Genomic DNA, 16259 nt, shown 5'->3' with positions numbered 1-16259 from the left:
CGTCACATCGTATCGCGTGGCGTCAATTTAAGACGTGTGCTTTCACTTTCCTTTTCGCGCGATGATATCGTATTCTTTAAGCACAGAAAAAATATTTTCTGAGTTTCTTTCTCATATATATTTTAACAACGAGAATTAATATTATAATTAAAAATGGGTCGTTATTTTTATTATATAATTTCTAAATTTGTTTTGTTTAGGAAATTGATTCTGCAATACGCTATATCGAAGAAATTAATACTTTATTACAATAATTTTAATATGTATATATATATAATTTAGAATCTAATTTGTTTCGTCTAATTTAATTTCATACATGCTTAGATATGCTTAAAGGTTACATTCGCCCTATTAAAACTGCGCATTGCAATTTCCTATTCTAATCCACCTAGAAACAGATTTGTTCCGAATTAACGTCGCAATTTCGAGAAAGCGAAATGACGAATTCAACGTTAATTGGAAGGCGAGTTAAACTGCTTTTACGCAACGCAGATGGTATACGTGATTCTCGTTAATAGTTTTCGACTGTCAAGGGCTAAGTGTGCACCAAGTGGAAGCTCGCGAGATTCTAAGGCATATATATATATATATATATATATATATATATATATATATATATATATAAAATATACAAATAATATTATATGTTAAATAAGTTTTAATACGTATGTTGTTCTGACCTTGATTTTTGCACCGATGAAATAAAACATATTTTCTTTCTGCGCGTAAGTTATTAAGTTACAAAATATTCCATTACTAGCAGCAAATCATTTTTCTCGTTGCGGTCTTTGCTCGTGTCGCTTTGCATCCTTGTATATGTCGATAACGAGAGCCATCCAGATCCAACTAATTAAATTCATTAAATCGAGATATAATGTCGAGATAATCTCGAGTGATATTCAAAAGGAGCTTAACGCGTTTATTTCGATGTTCAGCTATCGAAATTTCTTTGGAAAAAAAAAAAAGATTGACGTTATCAAAGATATTATCCAGCTGATAGCATTGCATAATATCGCGCGAAAAAGCGAAAAGAACTGGTGCATGAAATGAGATACATTTGAAATACTTAATGGCAGAAAGCATTGAAGATTTTAATTTTTTTATTTTTACGATTGATTTATAACGAAATGTTAAATTTATACAAGGGCAGAGTTGTAAATAGTGGCATCAAGATTGATCTAAATTTTTAATTGATAGTTCTATAATTCTTGTACATATTATGTCGTTCGATTTGTCTCGTGGTCTATATCGTATGTCTTCTAATTAATGGGATTCTCCACCGGATGAGAAATACACCGGCTGTGGAAATTGGCGTAGGCGCGGTCGTTTGCGAAATTATCGCGATTAATGAAGCCGCCCTATCCAGGCGATTAATCCGTCCAGATGTTTCTAAGTGAGATACTGCTCGCGACTCTGTTGGAAATAACACACGAACGTAGAATTTATTTTTAATAATGTACAACGTCTGAATTTTTATTTCTATGATTGTATAACGCGTTGTTTTAAGTATTTTATTTTTAATCTGAGTGCCGACGATTTTATATATATTGAATGTTAATAGAATTTAAAATAGAAGAAAATAATGATCTCGAGAAATTTAATTTATACACTGCGCAAAGATAATTAACGCTTAATATGAATTGTCTAAGGATAAATCTGTCGTCAAATACGAGTAGCATGAAAAAATAGATACTGCAAAGTCTCAAAGCAGCGCTTTGTAAAACATTATTTTTCAGACAAATAATAATTTTTTGAATTTGCGAACTTTTACATATCGAATATACATTGCTCTAAGATTTATCTATTGTGAAAAATGCATATGTGATGTCAGAGAGAAAACGAGAAACTGACAGTCATGTTTAGCGCGAGATGCGTGGTGGAAATATACGGGACTCCATCTCGTTGTTTTCCCCCTTTCGATACCAATTAAAACGCGAACGAAATGGGTATCTTCTCTATCTTTTTTGGATATTTTTATTTATTTATTTATTTATTTTTTTTTATCGAAACGAGCATTGATATAAATGAATGAGACTTTCACGCAGAGCTGTTTTGATGTTATTTGTAAAGTCCTTGTGCACACTACAGCTATACATCGTATTGATCGATGGGAGAGATAATAATAGCGACTCGGGGCACGATGCTGTTCTGATTTGATAAGGAAATTCATTAACGCGTCCCACTTTGTCCGCATTCACTGTCTCTTTTTTTTCTTATCGACCGCAGACAAAAGAATCGATATTGCGGCGCGTTGCATCGCAGCGATTAATGTATGTAAATTTGGTCGATGAAAAATGAGTTGTCAAGCGTGTGACGGTCAGAATAAGAGTAAAAATATAACGTTCTTTTTTTCATGAGCATTAAATTTTATATACAATGTCAGGATAGAAACGCAAATTCTTGTAATAGTTTACATCGCCATTAAATTTACAATTTGCCTTTCGTTATTAACTCTCCGAATATTGTATGTGAAAAATTTTATGATATTATACAATACAGCAATATTATTGAATATTACTAAATCTATACTATATTATGGAGAAAGAGAAAAAGCCAAATTTCTACTAAGATTTCTACTAACTAAATATAGTAATAATATGGCAGAACTTATTTCAAAATTAACGAGAAAAAAGATCTTTGGGATATTGCCGATAATACAACTTCTCATTCGTAATAACGATCTCGAAAATTTTCTGTTTGAAAGATTAATTTCCGCTATTTATTAGAATCAATTTTTTATATTAAATTTATTTAATATAAAAAATAAATATTAAATTTTCATTTTTGAAACACATCTTCTGTGTGTGAAAAAAAAAGTTTAAAATATGTATAACGCACATGGATTTTTTACATTTGGCTCGACAACATGCAAATATATTTCTGTAAATGTTAGTGTAACAGTGACTTTTTTTTTTTTTTTTGTTTACCGATGCGTCTAGCATGGATACGAAAGATTTTACGGACGCAGCTGCGTCACATTTTTATATTGTCGCGACATCTCGTATAATAACGAGGGGCATTTACATATAAACCTTGTCCGCCTGCAAGCAGATGCAGCTGTAGGAACGTTCGTTGCATATTTCGTTACAAGTCGACTCGCGCATCGCGTAAAATCGACTATGCTGTTTCACTTATTATTTTTTTCCCGCGAATAATGCGACGAATCCGACGAATCCGACACGTCAGAGATAAAAAGGAAATATACTTAAAATTTTAGTCGCGACCGATAAAAACAAATACTTTCAAATTAGCGTGGCATTGATGAATGTATTGTAAATTGACCTTTCATTCGTATATTATTCAAACTATGATTGATAACTGATGATACAGATAAAAAGACTTAGTATGCGAAGCGCATAATTAATATAATAATAATTTAATAATAATATACTAAGAAAAATTATGATAAGTGATAAATATATAATAATAATAATATAAATTGCACTATAATATAATATGAACAATACTTATCGTTTGCATTGATATTTGTGCTTGTACATGAGTTGTTATATTAACGGTCGTAAGTAAACTCGTCTATGCAACATTTTGGAATATATATTCGCAGTGCACCGAGTTGGAATAAAGTGAGAAACGCGAAGGAAGGTGCCAAAGTTTCGAGGATTTCTCGCAACCGAGTTGCATAGAGAGGGCTTATCTTTTCGGAATTCTTTGTTGATAATGGCAAAGGTCATGATGCAACCTTGAGAGCTTTTCACCACGTCGTAAGAGGATTCATTGTAATCCAATATGTGCTACGTGCTATGAAACATTGCACTGCGCCCGTATATTCGCGATACGTTTGTGTTATGTAGGCACGAGATAGGATGATAGGCAGTTGTGCATGATAGGGATGCCAACGATCGAATTATTTAATCCTATATGTATATATTTCTGTAATCTATTTTTTTCCTATATTTCACGAATCCTATATTTCACGAGAAGTTTATCCTTGCGATAAAAGCATCCGATTTCACTTCTATCTCTTTCTCTTTCTAAATATTACATATATATAATAATATTTATTATTATTATTATGTATACTGTTAGATTATTGATATATATTACTATGATATATACGGAAGTATAATTGAAAAAGATATGAAACTAGGCGTTGAGAAATGTTTGAAAAATCTTGAGGAATTCGCTTCACATATCGGCCTTCAATGCGAGGCAACTAGCATTTCGATTTTGACACGAAAGCTTCGGTGAACTGTATTGGCCAGCTGTATTTCTTTATGGGTTTTTATACGAATACGTTGTGTGCCAAAAATTGTCGACGTAATCTGTATATATTTTGCGATCATATCGTTATACTTTGCTCAATAGTGAATCGTAGTACATAGGCGCTGCTTCTTATCTAAAATTGGTCGATGCTTAAAAAATTTAGTTTTCTCTATTTCTTTTTTAAATTTTTGTAACGAGAGAGAATCATAGAGAGAAAAAGCTTAAAATGTTAATCAAATCTATTTGCAGAAAAATATATATGTTTAAATATATATATATGTCTTTTTTGCAATTATGTCATTATTGAAACGTTATTTTTAATCAGATATTTAACACTCTTTTTTTAACACGCTTTTTAATCAATAAATTATTTTAAAATTTTATTCCTATTTTTTATAAATATTTTATTAATATAATAAAAAATAATACTAAATACTCTTTTTCGGAACTTAAATTAAAAATTTTTTTATTTTTACCATCTCAGAGAATAAATCGCGCCTAGTACTTTTAGAAACTTAATTCGTCACTGAATTATGAGACGGGTTTGTATACGCGCGTAGGCATTTTTTTTTTCTTCCCCAAGGATAGCTTTGCGTGTGATTTACTCGCAGGATAGAATACTTGTGGGCTTGATACGAAACCGAGACACGAGATAGGCCACTAGAATACTGTTACATGATAACTACGAAAAGTTCTTATCTGTACTGACGTAGCGCAAAGTCTACTCAATTCTGTTGCGCTTTGATGTGCCATATACGATAGGATACATAGATGTGACTTTAAAACAAAGAGAAAATTGCATAAAATCATATAAAATTGCAACAGCAAAAAAAGTTGAACAATAGTAAAAATGTTGTTTAATGGAATGAAGGGATAGATATCGTTTTTTTTTTTTTTTTTTTTTTTTTATTCTCAGCAGTAGAAGTTTACAACTTCATACATGCATTTGTGAAGTTTTCAATATGCACTACATATTTTAATATAATGCAACATGCATATTGCATGATATTTCCATTTATCTTTTTCAATTGTGTGAATATATACATAATTATACAATTGAAATGGAACTATGGTGGTTTTTTATAGTGTACAGAGAGCTTAGTGTATGTGTATTCATATTTATCAAATTTACGATGCGTACATTTTTATTTTCTTTTTTGTATATAATATACACTTATACGTAAAGACAGAGAGAGAGAGAGAGAGAGAGAGAGAGAGAGAGAGAGAGAGAGAGAGAGAGAAATATTTATTTAAATATTATTTATATAATAGTAGATATTGCGCGGAAATGGAGTTTAAGTGATCTTAACTTATAAAAAAATATTTTTTGATATTATCAGTAAAATGAGCAAATTATTTGTTACGAATTAGACTTTGATTTTATACTTCTCATAGCGTTATTACCGACACGAAACGGTTATTCATTGCGTATCGGATATTGTGCGAAATAGATGTTTTCGCGTAATATTCGTTTGTCGCATTATATGTCCGCATAAATCAGCGTAAAAAATTATTTAAGCCGAAAATCTTTTATTGATCTTCATTTAAGTAGCGATTAAATGAAAAATTTTATGTTGACAAAAAATACAAATCATGCTCAAAATTGTTGACAATTATTATTGTTTTTAATATGCAACCGATTAATAAATATTACAAAATTTTGGTTCAATAAAATCTTGCTATCAGAGGGTGCGAGCATCCTCAACAGCTGCACACGAAACTGCGACGCGCGGTGTTCTTACGATTGCAGTAGACCGAGTATGGCCTACTTTCAGAAACAATCGCACAATGTCTAGAAGATCTTGATGGGCCAATCGTAAGTGTTGGGAGCTTGAAGAGGGTGCGTGAGAATGACCCGCTTTCGGTGTTCCAGATGCCGTCAAGGTCACGCTTTGTCTCGTTGTTTCGCCTAATACGAAACTTTACACGCGCATCTTTTTATATATCATCACTTGTATAAAAGATGATACTGCGGGTTTGAATATTTTTACGCTGTTTTGATCATTAAAAAAGCTAGAATTTTAAAATCTGCTTATCTTTTAAATTAATCAAATAATTAATTTATCGTATTTATATTTCGGACTTTATGCATATTTCAATTATCTTTATTCAAACTCTACTAACGTCATCATATTAAGATTTTTACATAATTTTTACTTTTTCGAGTATTTCTATCTTTTCTACAACTAATAATAATATTGTACCTAATTATTGTAGAATATATTTGTATATTATACATAATACATATATTATACATAATAATTTTTTAGCTCTAATTAAATTACTAATTAAATTACTAAATAAAAAATTAAATAACAGTTGTAAAAAGTAATAAATAATTGAACAAACAATATTTGTACATATATGTGTACCGAACGTAAATTGAAAATCTTTTTAACGGTGATCGCTACGCGATTTTAGCGAAAGTCGACGACGCCCGGGAATACGCATGAGGAGAAAAGCGCGGCCTTAGTATCGGTTATCGCGGAATTTTTCGGATGTTCAGATAGTAGTAGGGACATGAGGGACGGTTGTTGGTTCTTCGGAAAACGTGGCGGACCGTGTTGGTTACCATGCAATGCCAGCTGGGATTGGTCGACTTTGGTGGGCGAAGGGAGATCAATACTGGGAGGCTTTCGACATGGAGAGGCGTAGGCCGGTGTGTTCTCCACGAGGAACGAGAACCGGGATTAACCGACATGACCTTGATCGTGACCTTAACCTTGATAACGCCCCCTGAGCGAGATACAATAGGCTTGTCGTTGTCGTGGTATCGGCAACGACGGGAATTTCCGCGCCGGAAAATTTGTAGCCACATTTAACTCCCTGTAGAGTCGAGTATTCGCTGTAACGTCGGCGGATTTTATAGGTCGCCCTTTGTATATATTACAAGGCCATTGAAGCGGCTCTCGAAACGCTGACGTACAATAGATACCCTGGAATAGGGTAGACAAACGTACGATGATTCTGAAAGCAGATAGTTACCTTGAAACTTTTCATTTTATAATTCATCGAGCATTCTTAATAAACTTTCTTTAGAAATTAGCAGCGCGTCACGAAATTAACGTTTTCAAAATGCCCTAGACATTTTAATCATTAACTCTTGGGTTCTAATTTTTTTTTTTACGTAGTATGTTATATACATACATATAGGTATCTTAAATTGCGCAAAGTGCAATCCAAATTTTAAATTATGGGTATCATAAGTATCTCTAAACAAATAATTTTTTAAATTTTATATTACATATTTCCTCTCTCTCTCAGAACTAACAACGGAATTATTGTTAAAACATGATGTCATTGAACTAATAACATGATTGTAACAATTCCTCTGATAAACATGTGTTTTTAAATTTTAAGATCAGATATTTAAAATTATTTTAATAAGCACATTTTTAATATTTGAATGAATCAAATATTATTTTATTGTCAAATTCAAGTCATTATTCTTGTTGAATAATGATTCGAATTTGACAATAAAATAATATTGGTCCAGAACGAAATTGGTCCAGTGAGAATTGTTGTACATCAACGATAATAAGACTCCGCTTGATTTCCATATAATTAAGATCAACCGTTATCATTGTCGCGGCCTTGACTATGTGCGCAGCTCGACGTAATAAAGTTTAAGCGAAGTCGTTATGCTCGATTTTATCACCGTGCCTTTAGAATCGAGATGGTCGTGTATATGTCGATGCATCGAAAATTATCCCGCTCTTCATATGAAATGCCCAAAGCAAGAGAGAAATCTATAATTGATACGTTTAATTAAAACAATCCACACAAGATAACTTTATATAATTCATAAGGAACTTCATATTTAAAGAACGCATTGTATTACATAATACACAGATTATCGATTCAATCGTAAACTCAATTCACTCTCGCCTTGAAAAAGCCTCATATCGTAGTTGTAAGAACATCTGTAGATCGTTATGTTATCCCGCGAGTGTAAAGCTATTCATCGATAGGATCGGTTGATTGATCATCGCGAATGTTCGCGATGTAGCTTCGTTTACACAAGGGTGTTCGATCCATCTTCAGCGATCAATTACCCTTGACAGGTTCTCCCTTTTCTTCTGTCTCTTCTTCTCTGTCTCGACACTTCTTTTATGCATTACTCCTTGGCCATCGTTTTTTTTTTCTCCAATTCTTCGAACGCTTGTATATTCTTACGAAGAATCGACGATATCGATAATAAAAAACGAATATATGCGTTTTAACAACCATATGGTGAATCATATTTGTAAAAACGATTAGCTTTCTTGGAATTTGCGAATACATATCTGAAAACTATTTAAAAATACTTATGAAACAGCGCTCCTTTTTTTTTTAAAACGTCGGATTGTTCAGTGAATGCAATGTTTCGAGAAACAATGTGTTTTGTAACCGTACCTATGGATTTCTGACCGTGATGATTAATGCATTTTTCGACACACGTTTAATATTTTGGTGAGTGCGCAGTTTTTGCGTGGCGTCGACGACGCGAGATAGCGCAAAGATTAGAATACATGGTGATATGCGAGTATTATACGACGCCGGTATTTTCAATATCGCTGTAACATCTCGCGCTATTATTTTTTTATACAGACCCCCAATTCATGTGTATCGTACATATGCGTCCTTCTCGCGATTGCTTCCGATTTTTTATTTTTAAACGTTATAATAACCATCAATGCTATAGAATAAACATATTGCATCACGATGGAATAAAAAGGATTGCTTAATAAATTCTATTCAGCAATTTTCTTCTCAATTGTTGGAGCGAAAAACGGAAGAAAGAGAGGGAGAGGGATGCGAATACTTTTTCAACGTAAAATAGTTTTTTTATTTTATGCGAGTAAGAGAATAAATTTTGCGAGAGAAAGAGAGAGAGAGAGAGAGAGAGATTATAATCTTAAGCCTTTTATGAAATTTTTTATAAAAGAGAAAATCTCATCTGGTTTAAAATATGCATCAACAAATTTCTTATTTTCTAATTATACTATAATTTATTAAGTAAGATATATTTAATTAAAGAAATAATGCTCCAAAATTATCATTGATGATAATAGATTAAAATATATAAATAGATCTATAAAATATACTACCGAGGAAAAAAGCTTTAAATCAAGAATATTATTATATAATACTTGAAGAGACGCTAATTTTAATATAATTAATACGTAAAAAATTTTTTCGTACATATCCATTTGAGATAATTTCTTATCGCTAAACGTTTATTATTATTTACGCGAAATGTCAAAATATTTCATTGTCAAAGGAATAATAACGGTTTGTGGTTTTCTTCGACAATTTTACTAGTTGAATTAAAACGAGACTCGTGCTCGTCCTTGTATGGGACGATATGAAACGATTCCGCTATCTGGCTTACTCTGATTAAGTAGTTAAGCGAATTTGGTCCCTCCTCGTAGACTCGTGGTGTGCCGTGGGGTTCGCGGCAATTGGCACGATGTCAGAGGCACCGGCGACGCGGCGGAGGGAAACGTGAGAGAGGTGAGTGACGTCGTTTGCCAACGGTCATCATCGGATGCCGTCTTGGCCGCGATTAGTTCGCGCTCGCTCGTGCCTGTCTGTGCCGCCGATACACTTGTCATCGTCGTCGGCGAGATCAGTGAGATTCGATCGATCCGTCGATCGTCACGGATCGATTGATGCTCGCGTATGATTCTTCTGGTGCGCGCGCGACAATTCGCTATTCGTGAAAATCGGAAAACCGATTTCCCCGACGTGATTGAACCCAAGTATCAAACACTTGAATCTCTGAATATAGAGAGAACGGGTCTTGAATAAACTTGACGATTGATCGGGACAGTGTCTTCGATCATGATCGTTCGATGCGCGATATGATGAAATTATCAACGTAGGGAGGTCAAGAAGATCGCGAGTGTCCGTCGCGGGTGTCATTTAGATTCGAGAATCAACGGTTATCAGGATAGAATGGCGTTATTCTCCGGTGGTGGAAGTGGTGCCGGCGGCGGTGGCAGTACCCCGCCCATCAAACCGGAAGAGCCGACCGTCCCTTCCAGACAACGGAGTCTCAAGGATCGGTTGCGGGAAGGCATCACTGGCGGATTCGCTTGGCAGTGAGTATTTTCACCGGCGTGATTTATGAAATTTGCGGATCGCCGGGGATTTGGGTTTATTTTTGCATCCCTCGTATTGTATTTTGCCTGTCACTTGTAACGGACCTAGAATGTTAATAAAAAGATACTACCGATCGCATTACACTATTAAAAAAACTGGCATCGCTACATAAAATTACAAGAATTATAACGTTAAACGTTAGATAAAAGAAGTGTATGATTTATATATTTCTTTTATTCTTTGATGGCAGAGAGAAAGAGAGAGAGAGAGAGAACAATGAAGTTATTCTACAGGAGAATTAATAGATGTTATTTGAATCACAATTTCATCGTAATATATCACGTTGAATAGCAGCTTGATTGAAACTTGTTTGTTTCTTCTATTCGAATAAATTAGTAGATTATATTTCGCATTCGATAAGAGCATTTTACAAAGTATGTGATATTTAATATATAATTCTCGCAATGCAATGTTGTATTATTTGCAGAAAATATTGATTGTCGCATCGAAAAAAGAAGCACAATTATAATACCGTAGAAAGTTTTATAAGCTCAATTTGCGGCGTACAATTTTTATCCAAGAATTTTCATTGATACATTTTCAAGACAGACTATCGTATCCGATTCAGTGTATGGCGTATTTATATTAAAAAGTAAGAATTATCGATCATTTTAATAAATGAACGGTGTAAAATCGCCGTTACCACATAAGACGGGATAAACCGCACATTGTATAGTATAAAGTATGCTCAGCAGATGGCAGTCGTAGATACTCCGATTATCTCATTCACTTTTTATTTACATCAGCACTCTTATTGTTAGAGAAGAGACGACGATATCTAATAAATCAGGATATTTCACATTAAAACGGCTTAAATGACAGAAACAATGAAAATATTATTTCAGAAAAAAATACGCGCGCTCGTTAAGGACGATGCGGAAATAAAAGTAGATCTCTCGTATATAAACTCGAAAATTTATATTACAATTATTCCTCAGGGATTTTTCAAGTCTTACTTTTATTGCATAAATATTGTGGCGACGTGATAATTTCAAAATAATGATTTATCTTCCGGGCCCGTATAATCATATTCGACGCGCGCGTGCGCGCGCGGCTCGCGGGCTCGTTATTCAATCTTCCTCGCGATCTGTTTTTTTTTTTCACCATACAAAATGAGAGGGAAAGTTATTAAATAGCCGTCACCCATATAGCGGCCGGCGAACTCGTTCCTCCGCACGACCCTGACCCCTCACTGTAAATCGCCGGATTTGGGCCAGTTTCGCGTTCTGACACCATAAATTATCCAGCGTTCGAGTTCCAGACTCGCATTTATTTGCTTTATCACCGGGACCCGTACGCTTTTTTTCTTTCATTTTCGCTGTCTCCGACAGCGCATTTCCACCTTGTAGACTTTGTAGAGCGTCGGATTTATTTTTCCACTTCAAAATTCCACGCGGATAAATTGATCGGGTATCTGACTTTTATATTAATTCGCTCTGTTCTTAGACGTTGATTATAAGAATTAATTAGCCTGCTAATCCATGATGTAGCCCGTGTCTTCTTTATTTTCATCATTATTGTTGTCGAATATTGTGTGTGTAGTTTTATCTTGCTTCAAGTTACGGTATCTTCTTTTTTTCTCTTTTAAGCATTACATAATATTATAAATATTAATTTTGCAATATTACATTTGTCATTAATTGCTGTTTTTCGTAAAGATAGCCTCATGCTATCTATTTATTTAATCTATCTATTTAAAAATATAATAAAATATTGCATGATCTTTTTTTTCTTTTGCAAATATATTATACTCATTGAAATGAAATGTTGGCGTATTTTATTACGTAATAAGCCGTGATCTAACGACCGTTTATAATACGATACATTATGGATTTCCGAATCGTCTCATGGATACGATAGATTCGGGGAACAAACGACCGAGGCGTCATATCCGTATCCTAATTTCGATCAACAAAATAGTCGCTTTGAATAGACGATTGATGTCGATGTGACGCACTTATCGCCCGTATGAATGGAGACATTCGGTAAATGTACAGGTGAAATAATTCGACGCATGTCTTAGCGCAGAATAATTATCCGATGGCCCAATTTCACTTTTTGACGTATACACATATGCCAGAAATGAATTATCGCATGTTTGAAATCTCTAAATCTAGAAACTTAGTTCTTTGTTTCTATAGGTTTTATTTTAATCAATCTTTCTCGATTGAAGATTTTTTTTTTTTAACAAACGAAAAAGATTTTAGAAAAATAACTATTTATTAAAGCTTTCTCTTGAGATCGCGATTTTAAATTTCACGACTTGAAGTTTGCTCTCGATATATTTAAGTATCTTAATTTGCCACTGACAATATGTATCGCGTATTCCTATAAGCCATTTAGAAGAAGAAATAGTTCATAATTTTTGCAAAAACTTCACTTTATATACATAAATTTGATATCTGTAAAAACGGCCAAGTTATATGGATTTGCATTATTTTTATTTCGAACGGATGTGCGTTTTATATATAAATCGTTCGCGTGTACCTCTTATAAGATACGAAATCGTCGAGAGAAAAAGTTTCTTTACTTTAGTAAAGTTGCGATTCTATTTACTTTACTAATGCGTGCAATAAACTTTTATTGTACGCATCGAGCACTTTGCAGGATTACCACATGGAACATGTCAAAGATTACAGTGATTCACAAAGATTTGACTGCAGAAAAGAACAGAGATTGCTTTTATTTATTTATCATTTTGTTGTAATTTTAAGAAAATGGACAGACTTTACACGCAATCGTTTTACTATATAAAAGAATTAAAAATATTTTCTCACGTAATCAAAATAGAGAAAAACGACTTTTTGCTCTTATTCAACTCGCGAGGAAAAGTTTACCGCGATGGCGATCAAGGTTACGAACAATCTCGAGTTCGAATCGATAACGAACATATCGATTGTTCCGGTAGACCCTCTCTTATATCGAGGGAAAACAAAGGAGCAGCCGCCGCCGCCGCCCTTTATGCACTCGAATGTATGCATAGCAACGGCGACCGGGATGTGCATCTATGCTATCGAGTAGTTGCCGTCTGCTATCGGATACGTATGTATACATACGTACGTTACATACCGTGGATACATATCGGCGCACATATTCTCCACAATATACACGATGATGCATACAAGATGACCGCAAATTTAGATCACATTCCCGAGATCCTCACCTTCGCGAAAACATTCGGACGACCGATCTGGAAATAATGTCGCTATTGTATCTTCTTGTGGCATTACTCCTAAAATTCTTCCTATGAAATGACGATATTAAGAAACAAATGGAACGGAATGGTATCTATTTCAATATGTTTCATCTCCCTCTTTGCCCCTTTTTTTTTTTACCGATTGATTATTTTCTTTCTTTAATAAATCGTAATCGATTTAATAAAAATTTAATACATGTTAATTTTTTAACGGTAACATGAATAACGCATTAGCATATGATAGATTGCACACCTCGCGCTTTATTAGCATTATTTATCATGTTATTAATATTTAAAAGTGAATAATCTTATGATGCGTTATCTATAATACTTTTTTTTATAAAATTCTGTAAGGTGACCAATTATTATTTTTTTTTTCTAGCAAAAAAATTGAATTAGAAGACAAGAAATATTTTTTTTATAGAAACAGTTTGTAACTAAGCGTCCGTAAACACATGTCGAATCGCAGATTTTTGATAGAAAAATCTTTATCGTAATCTTACTTGTATCAAATCTAAGACATTTGCTCCCGGTGCATATCTACGGAATTATAGTACAGATACGTGTCCAAGATCTCCGTGAAAATTTCTTCCAAGCACGTTTCTTCGGGACGTGGTGCTTTTTTGTAAGAAATGCATAGTTCGCTGCTGGCAGAAGTTTCTTGATTAAATTATCGGATGCGCGTTCGTTTCATACTTCCTGCTCGAACGTATCCCTAAGCTAGAACGTTCCTCGGACACGTGAAATCGATTTGCCTGACCGATTTACTAAGGGACAGTAAGAAAGATATGACATCGCCGTATCCTACTTCCCTTATTTCTAACAGATTTATCAAGAATTTATCTATCCCCAACGGTATTAAGAGGCTCGAATATAAGAAATGTCGAGGATATCTCGCAAGTGACTTTAAAGTCTACGCGAATTTGCACTTAATTTTATAAGTTCCGGCGCTGACAAACTTTGAGGTCGACTTTAGATGGAAACTTATGTACATCTATATTCATACAATACGATATAATTTCTAATGACACATTTTAATTTGAAAATAATATGTTTTATATGAACATTCAAATCCCGATTTTTTTGTCTTTATATTTTTATTAAACTTACTAATTTTCTTATACTTATTATATCTCCTTTTAAATTTTTTTTTTTTTTGTTTAAAAAAATTATTTTTCTAGATCTATCGAGGGAAACTTTCGCGTTATTATTACGCGTAAAATTATAGACTTTTCGTTATAAATTTTTTATGTAACCTTTACTGTGTAAACTTTTTTGCTTTATAATTCAAGTGACGTCGCGTTGGCGAAATATAGAATACATGTATAATACATAATTCTGAAGCGCATTGTCTCGTTCGCCGTGAATCTGTAGCATTGTTTCTTAAAATGTGGGAGAAAAAGGCGGGATAATCGGCTGGAGTTCTTGACTCGGAGAGGAACAAGATCGGCCGCGCCATTAGGTAGATATTATTCTCTTCAGGGATTTCCTCGTCTGCGACGAGGTCATCGGGTAAATGGGTCAAGTAGGTTTACAAGCACTCGCCGCGTGTACTTAGATATGCAGATTGCACGAGGCAGTCGCGTTTGTGAAGCATCACTGTGTGCACGCAGTTGTATTTACGTCCATTTACGAATTTACGCCTGGCTTTGCTCAAGTCCCCTTAATTCTAATAGCGACCTACGTTATCGTGATATATACAGACCCAAAGAGCATATATATCGTAATTCAACGTAAATCGGCGGAAACTTGAAAGAGAATCGAGAATGTCGAAATATACAGAAGTTCGAATCGCGTAAAAAGTACGCAAATTTTTTATTCACGTTTCTTTACATTTATTCTAGACATTTTTCTCGAGTTTTATATTCTTATTTCGGATATTTACTAAATTACACAAGATTAGATAATTGATATCTTTAACCTAAGGGAGAGATTATATTGATGATCTACAAAATGATTCAAATATTTCTTCTCTCTTGAAAAGTATTTAATTTGTGTCGAGAGCAAATTATATTATTTCTGAAAGTGATGATAATAACATGATTATATTAAGAGATAGAAAATTCACTGAAATTAAAATATAATTATTATACACATAATTATGAAATTGTTGATATTTTTATTTTTTTTTATTTCGCGATATACGGATATTCTCGATAATTAATCTTCAAGTGTTTACATGTCACGGATAGCGTGGTTAGTAATACCGTTCCGTATTACGTAAAGCGGCGCTCGTACAGGACAAATAATGAGCGGGCATGATTACATTAATTGGACATATTAAACTAGTTTATTGCATTGCATCCCGCGTTGCGTAGCTTTATGTCGCGCCGATTCGCGAAACAATTCTAGCGTTGCGCCAACTCCCTTGGATCGTGCGACGAAAACCGCAAGAAATAAGATAAAGTAAGAGCTATTCCGAAATCATTTTCGAGTAAAAACTTTTCGGAGTGAGATCTCGTATTGCTTGGTGTGGTGACTCGAGCCTTTTTTTTTTTCTATAATACCGAGATATTGATCATTATGTATTATAAAATTATTAATCGTTATAATTAATCATTAATAATTATAATTTATATATAATTGATTATAAATAAAAACTAATTAATTTCTAACAAATTATAATAACGGTTAATATGTATATCTCATGACATATAATAATTAATTAATATCTCAGCATTATAGAAACGAA

The 16259-nt window shown here is 33.6% G+C and overlaps 1 protein-coding gene across 5 annotated transcripts in view; it reads left to right on the top strand.

Moving 5' to 3' along the window:
• The window catches only part of Mtd (TLD domain-containing protein mustard), a 122437-nt gene that overhangs the window by 15076 nt on the left and 91102 nt on the right, over positions 1 to 16259 (top strand). For 2 of the 5 annotated variants that reach the window (XM_070304115.1, XM_070304116.1), the window contains exons 2-3: positions 9639 to 9720; positions 9998 to 10310. The exons of 2 other annotated variants lie outside the window; for them this stretch is intronic. In XM_070304115.1, the coding sequence (XP_070160216.1) occupies positions 10165 to 10310 (146 nt within the window). In that variant the 5' untranslated portion in view covers positions 9639 to 9720; positions 9998 to 10164. Of the gene's footprint in view, positions 1 to 9638; positions 9721 to 9753; positions 10311 to 16259 lie in introns of those variants that run through there. One more of the 5 variants, XM_070304117.1, reaches the window with a different exon arrangement.

Source organism: Polyergus mexicanus, unplaced genomic scaffold (assembly GCF_030449975.1).
Source record: "Polyergus mexicanus isolate NDT 795.1 unplaced genomic scaffold, iyPolMexi1.0 SCAF_11, whole genome shotgun sequence".
Taxonomy (NCBI): domain Eukaryota; kingdom Metazoa; phylum Arthropoda; class Insecta; order Hymenoptera; family Formicidae; genus Polyergus; species Polyergus mexicanus.
The sequence above is the reverse complement of the archived record's forward strand: the minus strand, read 5'-3'. Positions and strand labels throughout refer to the sequence as shown.